This window comes from Euprymna scolopes, chromosome 46, assembly GCF_053919585.1.
Source record: "Euprymna scolopes isolate OS-2025 chromosome 46, ASM5391958v1, whole genome shotgun sequence".
Classification (NCBI taxonomy): Eukaryota; Metazoa; Mollusca; class Cephalopoda; order Sepiida; family Sepiolidae; genus Euprymna; species Euprymna scolopes.
The window spans coordinates 200,419,188-200,429,064 of NC_136527.1; the positions used below are offsets into that span (position 1 = coordinate 200,419,188).

Below are 9,877 nucleotides of genomic sequence, written 5' to 3' on the forward strand. Positions count from 1 at the left end.
CGATGTTTTAAGTCAAACGTCAATGTTAAATGAGGTGTTCTTTTATTTATAGGTGCAGGCAAAAATGAGCGGGCAAAAATGGGGGATCTAGTTTTGAAAGCTAATTTATAATTTTTTTTGTAGGTTCCCGACTACTTTTTGATTGTATTTTAAAGAATACGGACTATACTTTATTTCAAAAAGGAGAAAAAATATTTGTGCACGAGAAAAAAAAAGGGAAAACTGTTTTCACGGCGAGCTAACCAATTCAGCTAAATTTTGAAGTTAAAGAAATTCATTGTAAAAATCCGTAAAAGATAAATATTAGTTTCGGGATCTATTTTGGAGTAAAGGCCTAAAATATTGAATTAAATACTGATAGAAAAAACACCTTTTTGTAAAAACCTAAATTAATTAGCCCCAAACCCAAGTGATTCTGCTGTTCGCAAAACGCAACAAACTAAAAATTTTTAACCACGACTATACGAAAGCTCAAAATTGCAAGCAGTCGAAGAACTGTGAAAATGACGCCATGTAATTAAACGGGAGAAAGGAGTGTGATAGTTTTCTTCTTTTTCCCAGACATGCAGCCATACATTCCTAATCTGAACGTTTGTATAAATTCTTTCATTTTTTTTAATTTAATTATTTTTCTCTGTTCCTGTTTTACATTATATTTTTAATTATTCAATAAAAAAATGTTACACCGAAAGTTTCATATTCTTGCGAGCAAGGAAACTATTAAAATCTTGCTTATAAAAATCATACGAAATCTGTAATTTAAAAAAGTAGAAATATTTTTTGCAATTATATTTTTTTCGTGTTGTGAAAATATTAAATAAATAATGCTTAATTTAATGGTAATATCGGTAGTTCGAGAAATTCATTTTTCTTCGAGTTGTATCGAATTCATTAATACGAACTTTAGTGGAGTTTTCGTAATGTTCCTGTAAAAATTATTTTATTTTATTGTTACAAATTTAGATGCTTTATTTATATAAAGAAGCAAAAATAAATTCTTGCGTTTTTTTTATTTACTACTGAAAACCATAACTTTAGGAAAGGTATTTCTTGTTTAAATAAAATAATACATTTCCACTAAGATTTAAATAAGAATAATTAGTTATATTCCGCGATCATTATTTGAGAAATACTGAAAATTTAATTAAAATTGGTTAATTTCCTGATTTTTGGTGTTTTTATTTTTTTTTAAATAAAGGAATAGGTCAAAATGTTTAAACATTTTGAGCATCGGCATTCATATTTCCCGTACCTATGTACCATTACAAACTTTATTATGCATACGGACAGAAAATACTGTATAATATTTAAACAGTAGAAAAACACCTAATAATTACTTTAAAAAATACATGTATTCGTATTCCTGTCTGTTTGTTCACAATTTAATTAATATATACAAAAGATCCATTACTTTATTTTTATCAGTAATTCCTATATATTGGATGATTATTTCAAATTATACGATTAAGAAGTGACCTCATTACATTAATGAAAATCAATTTTATTAAATAGCGGTATGTTAGTTATTGTTTATAGTGAGAGGATTGTTTTCTATTTAAGTTTTTCTTTAAATTTGATTTATATTGATAACCTATTCAATTGGATTTTTTTTTTACCAATATCGATTTTTTTTATAAACCGATTTGAGTTATTTCCCCTAGGGTACCAACTTTGTGTTTTCTTTTTTTTTCTTTTTCGGCGGATAACAAACTAAAAATAATTCACACAAACTTTCAAGCATAATTTTTTGAATTAATTTAAATAAAATAATTTCCAACGTGATTTCACAATTAACGTTGTGGTCCAGTGGATTTTTATTTTAAAATAAACAAACAATCCAATTCAACTATGATTCTTTATTTAAAACAAAAACAAAACTATCTTTCATTTACGTTTTTTAACAGTTTTTTTCTTAATATTTTTTTGACATTGTAACTATTTTTTTTCTTTACATTTTTTGACATTGTAACTATTTTTTCTTCACTTTTTTTACATTGTAACTATTTTTTTCTTTACATTTTTTGACATCGTAACTATTTTTCTTCACTTTTTACATTGTAACTATTTTTTCTTCACATTTTTTTGACATCGTAACTATTTTTTTCTTTACATTTTTTTTTACATTGTAACTATTTTTTTCTTCACTTTTTTTTACATTGTAACTATTTTTCTTTAATTTTTTTACATTGTAACTATTTTTCTTTAATTTTTTTTACATCGTATCTATTTTTTTCTTCACTTTTTTATTTACATTGTAACTATTTTTTTCTTCACTTTTTTTTTACATCGTAACTTTTTTCTTCACATTTTTTGACATCGTAACTATTTTTTCTTCACATTTTTTTGACATCGTAACTATTTTTTCTTCACATTTTTTTGACATCGTAACTATTTTTTCTTCACTTTTTTACATTGTAACTATTTTTTTCTTCACATTATTTTTACATCGTAACTATTTTTTCTTTACATTTTTTTTTGACATCGTAACTATTTTTTTATTCGCTTTTTTTACATTGTAACTATTTTTTTCTTCACATTATTTTGACATCGTAACTATTTTTTCTTTACATTTTTTTTTACATTGTAACTATTTCTTTCTTCACAATCTTTTTGACATCGTAACTATTTTTTTCTTTACATTTTTTTGGCATCGTAACTATTATTTTCTTCGCTTTTTTTTACATTGTAACTATTTTTTTTCTTCACATTTTTTTTACATCGTAACTATTTTTTTCTTCTTCACATTTTTTGACATCGTAACAATTTTTTTCTTCTTCACAATTTTTTGACATCGTAACTATTTTTTTCTTCACATTTTTTTGACATCGTAACTATTTTTTCTTCACATTTTTTGACATCGTAACTGTTTTTTACTTCACATTTTTTGGCATCGTAACTGTTTTTTTCTTCACATTTATTTGACATCGTAACTATTTTTTCTTCACATTTATTTGACATCGTAACTATTTTTCTTCACATTTATTTGACATCGTAACTATTTTTCTTCACATTTATTTGACATCGTAACTATTTTTTCTTCACATTTTTTTGACATATTAACTATTTTTTTTCTTCTTCACATTTTTTTGACATCGTAACTATTTTTTATTCACATTTTTTGACATCGTAACTATTTTTTTCACATTTTTTTGACATCGTAACTATTTTTTTCTTCATTTTTTTGACATCGTAACTATTTTTCTTCACATTTTTTGACATTGTAACTATTTTTTCTTCATTTTTTTGACATCGTAACTATTTTCTTTACATTTTTTGACATTGTAACTATTTTTTCTTCATTTTTTTGACATCGTAACTATTTTTTTCTTCATTTTTTTGACATCGTAACTATTTTTCTTCACATTTTTTTGACATCGTAACTTTTTCCTTCACATTTATTTGACATCGTAACTATCTTTTTCTTCACATTTATTTGACATCGTAACTATTTTTTTCTTCACATTTTTTTGACATTGTAACTATTTTTTCTTTTAATAACACAATAAGTCATAACTCATCATTTTTATAACATAAACACTTGTTTTCCGGTATTTCTAAAACTGTTTGTTTTCGTTGCAACACACCGTAAAGAAATCTTTCTAGACTGAGGTAGCATAAAAGAAATTTGCTTAAACTGGAATATAGTCATAAAAGGGTGCTCAAATCTTAAGAATAGCTTCTCTTCGTATCCCTTCGGCCGAAATATCTGGTGGAGAGTTTGTCACGCACTTCTTTTCGGGGCCAATTACATTTTCGCGTTTTCATCCGTTTTTTTTTATTTTTGAAATTTTTGTTGGTGTGTCCAAACCGAACATCATGTGAACCCTGGCAACGATGGCTATCCATGCTAGTACTTCATAAAATCCCAACCGACTTTTCGAGGAATGAGATTTTGGTAAATGTGTAGTTTAGCGGTATAAATTATTTGACAGACAAAAATTATAAAAAAAGTTTTTATTTTTATATAAAACATTAATAGACCCTAAGGTTGAAATAAAACCTGAAAAAAATTCAGTTTTCTTTTTCTTTTTTTTTTAGATTAAATGTACGATATTCGAAGTCGCAATATTGCTTGTAAATTTGACCTTTCTAAGATTTGACAGATTGGCCTTTTTAAGGCCAAAGTTGGCTTTTTTTAATCTCTTTAATAGAACCATGTTTTTGGCACCATATTTTTTTGTAATTGAAGAGCCTAAAGAAAAGGTCAGATTTGGCCTAAAAAAGCCACATTTTCAAAGCAATACCGTGGTCTTGAATGTCGTACATTTAGTCAAATAAAAAATTATGAATATTTAATAAAAAAAAAAATTTGTCTTGTTTTCTTTCAGCTTTTGGATATAATAATGTGTTTTATATTAAAAATATTTTTAGAATTGTTTTCATCAAATAATGTACGCCGCTAAACTACACATTTACCTAGATTTTTTAGACTGTATAAGTAACATTTTCTCTTTTGGACGTGCAAGATTTAGAGGCTATTTTGCAACCTAAGATACACATCTGTCAAAATCTCATTTCCAAACAAAAACTGGTTAGAATAAACGTCCCATTCAACTAATTTCTTCTCATCACTTTCTTCTTTAGAAACGATGCAAGTGTAAAGCTTGAGAAAAACCCGTTTTCAATTTAGTATCAATATTTAATAAATATATTATTTTAAATTTAGTATCAATATTTAATAAATATATTATTTTAAATTTAGTATCAATATTTAATAAATATATTACTGTATTAAATATTGTCGGAACCTGTTTTTTTATCGACGTATTTTCTTTTAATTCGGAAAGATGCTGTTTATGAAAACCCGTTTTAAATTTAACAACAATATTTAATAAATATATTACTGTATCAAATATTGTCGGAATCTGTTTTTTTATCGACGTATTTTCTTTTAATTCGGAAAGATGCTGTTTATGAAAACATAAAAACATGGATTTAATAAAAAAAATATTAATTTTATTGTTTTATAAAGTAAGAAAAACATAGACTTAATAATGTTACTGTTATATAAATTAAGAAAAACATAGATTTAATAATGTTACTGTTATATAAATTAAGAAAAACATAGATTTAATAATGTTACTGTTATATAAATTAAGAAAAACATAGGCTTAATAATGTTACTGTTATATAAATTAAGAAAAACATAGATTTAATAATGTCACTGTTATATAAATTAAGAAAAACATATATTTAATAATGTTACTGTTATATATATTAAGAAAAACATATATTTAATAATGTTACTGTTATATAAATTAAGAAAAACATAGACTTAATAATGTTACTGTTATATAAATTAAGAAAAACAAAGACTTAATAATGTTACTGTTATATAAATTAAGAAAAACATATATTTAATAATGTTACTGTTATATAAATTAAGAAAAACATAGACTTAATAATGTTACTGTTATATAAATTAAGAAAAACATAGACTTAATAATGTTACTGTTATATAAATTAAGAAAAACATATATTTAATAATGTTACTGTTATATAAATTAAGAAAAACATAGATTTAATAATGTTACTGTTATATAAATTAAGAAAAACATAGACTTAATCAAAATTTTACTGTCATATAAATTAAAACAATATAGATTTAATAATAATTTTACTGTTATATTAATTTATAAAACACTACAAAAAAATTTGTTAAATTTTAAATTGAAGAATTAAATTGAAATAATGAGATTATTAAAAAAGCCAAACAGAATAGAACGGGAACTTCCTTTTACTATTTTGTACTTTCACATAACAATTAAATAAATATAACTACTATAAGTTTGAATTAAGCCTACAACTATTATCTAAATAATAAAACCGGGTTCGTAAACTGCAGAACGTCTTAAGGAAAGTTTTGCTAATTATTTAAAATCTGATATATATCAAAAATCTTGATATTGAAAATATTCAAATTTTTAAAAACCATTATAAATCAGATGGAAGGTAAAGAAAATCTTCAATATTCGACAAGGCGTACAAATAATTAGAAAATCGTAATATTGAATTATAATTAAAACCAATAATGGTATCTACTTTGTTTTCATGTCGAACACAAAAAATATATTGAAAATTAAGTTCTGCAAAATTGCTTAAGATTTCCAAAGATTTCAGAGAAAATGCCTCCCTTGTTACGATTTGAACTCTTCGGTTTCATTTATTTACTAAATCTCAATTTTCATTAATTGTACTCGAAACATACTTCAATTACTATTTAATTATATACCTTATCATTTTTCGTAATTGTTGAATATGTTCATTACTGTGACATGACCATAAAGTAGATACACTTGGTTTTACTTGAAAGCCTGCATTTTGACCAAATTTGTGATAATTTAGAATATTCATATCTCAATTATATGAATGTGTTTGTAGAAGACAAAAACGTGCCATACATTTATTGTAATTTAATCTCCTTATTACATTGTATAGTGTTACTAATATTAAAACATTAAACATGAAAACGAAGATAGTTAATGAAGTTTCAATGCATATGCTTATACGAGCTTTGTAAACGTCTAGGATATTTCCAGTTCAAAGTAATTTTCTAGCAGTGTTGAGAAAATCCACGTTTTAAATACATCTTGGAAATGTTTCAAATTATTTGGAAATGAATTTGTTAATTATTTTATTTTCGTTTACATATTTTAAGATAGTTGAAACATTAGCTTAAGTTTGTTAAATGAATAAACGTATGTTTACTCATACAAACCTGTGGAAGACTAATAGCATTGCTAAATTGAAAAATATATTAGAAAAAAGCATAAAGAAATGAAGCACAAAAATAAAACTAACTTTTTTCTACCAAATTTTTGAGTACTAAAACATTAAACTGATTTTATGTTCAGATAAATTATAGTTTTGATAGACTTGTTGTAATTTACTTTCATTGTTACATAAATATATATATATATATATATATATATATATATCTTCACACTATGAAAACAAAACGGTGGGTATAATTTCAACTTTATACTTTAAGCAACATCTGTATTGACATACTCTTTGTCAAGTTGGAAACTATTCAATCATTTTTCATGTATCTTATATGATGTTGAAGTTAAATTGATTTAGACGTTTTGAGTTCAATCAAAAATACACAATACTAATAAAAAAACATTGACAACAACAATAGAATATTAATATGTGAATGTAAATACTAAAAATAATGAACTTTATTTTTTTACAGATGTTCCTGATTGAACGCTATTATTCAATTTGATGGAGTATCCTCATCTTTAAACAGTTATTACTTTATTTTGTGAGAAAAGTTTTAATACTGGACATTACTGTTTAGTGTATTATACTAAACATTAGTATTAAATGAATTTTGTGAGACATTGGTGAACCGAGAACACATTTCGAAGAGAATCTATATGTTTGCAAAAAAGGTGTGTAATATTGAAATCCTAAAGAATATCAGATCATAAATAAAGGAAAAGCATATGATATGTGAAAAGATAATATCTCTCTTATATAACTAAATAATATCTTGGAGAAAAATAACACAAAATAAAGGCTGTATTTTTGTAAAATAGCATTTTAGAAAAATAAATCTGGTAAAATATATGAAATAGTGAGTAGATGCTAGACATCTGTAGCTTAAGAAATAAATAAATTAGAATTAAAAAGAACATGTGTGAACGCAATCGTTTTGCTAAAAAAACAATATCTTATTATTGGAAACTATAGCTCATAAATACACACATGGAAAGCAAACCACGTTCTCGTAAAGTATGTTGATATACTTTTCTCGAATAACATTTACTGATTCATATGAGAACAGACTGCCAAAAAGCCACATTCTTGTAAATTTTGTGACGTGTGTGGATATTCCTTTTCTCAGAAAGCAGTGTTAGTGGCATATGTGAACGCACACTGGGGAAAAACCACATACTTGTAAAGTGTGTCGATTTTTTGGTTAATGAAAATCAGATTTAGTGATACATATGAGAATGCATACTAGAGAAAAAACACATTCTTGTGAGGTTTGTGGGTATTCTTTTTCCCGAAAAACACATTTAGTAATACATATAAGAACGCACACTGGTGAAAAGCCATATTCTTGTGAAGTGTGTGGATATTCTTGTTCTACAAAATCAAATTTAGTGACACATATGAGCACTCATACTGGGGAAAAGCCATATTCTTGTGAAGTGTGTGGATATTCTTGTTCTACAAAATCAAATTTAGTGACACATATGAGCACTCATACTGGGGAAAAGCCATATTCTTGTGAAGTGTGTGGACATTCTTTTTCCCGAAAATTATATTTAGTAACACATATAAGAACGCACACTGGGGAAAAGCCATATTCTTGTGAAGTGTGTGGATATTCTTGTTCTACAAAATCAAATTTAGTGACACATATGAGCACTCATACTGGGGAAAAGCCATATTCTTGTGAAGTGTGTGGACATTCTTTTTCCCGAAAATTATATTTAGTAACACATATAAGAACGCACACTGGGGAAAAGCCATATTCTTGTGAAGTGTGTGGATATTCTTGTTCTACAAAATCAAATTTAGTGACACATATGAGCACTCACACTGGGGAAAAGCCATATTCTTGTGAAGTGTGTGGATATTCTTTTTCCCGAAAATTACATTTAGTAACACATATAAGAACGCACACTGGGGAAAAGCCATATTCTTGTGAAGTATGTGGATATTCTTTTTCCCAGAAACAAAATTTAGTAAGACATATGAGAACGCATACTGGTGAAAAGCCATATTCTTGTGAAGTATGTGGATATGCTTTTCCCCAGAAACAAAATTTAACAACACATATGAGAACGCACACTGGTGAAAAGCCACATTTTTGTGAAGTGTGTGGATATTCTTGTTCTACAAAATCAGGCTTAGTGAGTCATATGAGAACTCATACTGGCAAAAAAGAACTTTAAAAAGTACATAGCAAGCATACCCGGTGAACCAAGTGCAAGTGAAATACAAACGATTGCATTGGAAGGGACGGCTAGAATTCTGAATAGATCTCTTGGTTGGACTCACTAAAATAGGGGTAAATGTCAGACATCTGGTTGGATGTCCCATCCCCTAGAAGAAAAAGTTTAAGAAAAATGAAAACAAAAAAAGAGAATCTACATCACCTACCAGGATACCACCACCTGCATCACCGCCACAATCATATAGACACCCACCACCATCATTTGTACTCCCAGAAGCAGATGATGAACAATTAGCTTTGGAGGAGGAGCTCAGCAACACAACTGAGGAGGTGAGGTGTATGAGAATGAAGGACAGACCACGTTTGTCTAAGATCCAAGCAGCTGGAAGAGCAAAGACTGTTATAGCCAAAGTTAACATCGCTCTCAAGAGGCTAATTCCAACAACAGTAATGCTCACAGAACTCAACCATATCACATATGCAGCTAGCCTCTATATTGACAGAAAAATTAACCTTCGAACATTCAATCACAATCATCGAATAGGGCCCAGAGTCTCTAGACAAACACCTCACTGGAAGACCAAGCTGCAAAAACAACTGAACCTCTGAAGGAAAGAACTAAGCCAAATAAAACAGTTCCTTGCAAATCCTTCGGTACAGGGTCGACTTAAGACAACCATCAAAAAACTCTGTACCACCATGAGAAAATTGAGAGATTACATAATACAGCTAGGGAGTTGGAAGGAAAAATACCAGCACTTTCCCAGAGAATTAAAAACCAGGAGAACAAGATCAACTCCCAGATTCAAAATAGGCAGTTTAAAACAAACCAAAGGACTTTTTACAGGCAGCTGATAAGGGACACCATTACTGTAGATAGTCCACCTGCAGAGGAAGCCCTGGAAAACTACTAAAGACCTCTATTTGAAACAGAAGGCAAATATAATCAAGAGGCCCAGT

At 27.2% G+C, this 9,877-nt stretch overlaps 1 protein-coding gene across 1 annotated transcript; it reads left to right on the forward strand.

The window, feature by feature from the left end:
* The first annotated feature begins 7,211 nt into the window (after positions 1-7,211).
* Positions 7,212-9,262, forward strand: LOC145270906 (uncharacterized). The gene has a single exon (XM_080126456.1). It carries the CDS (start codon positions 7,959-7,961, stop codon positions 8,913-8,915), a length of 957 nt encoding a protein of 318 aa, XP_079982582.1. The 5' UTR covers positions 7,212-7,958; the 3' UTR covers positions 8,916-9,262.
* The last annotated feature ends 615 nt before the right edge of the window (positions 9,263-9,877 follow it).

Bases quoted from the DNA above. Each gene is read 5' to 3' on its own strand.
- LOC145270906 (XM_080126456.1), top strand. From the start codon at position 7,959: ATGAGAATGCATACTAGAGAAAAAACACATTCTTGTGAGGTTTGTGGG.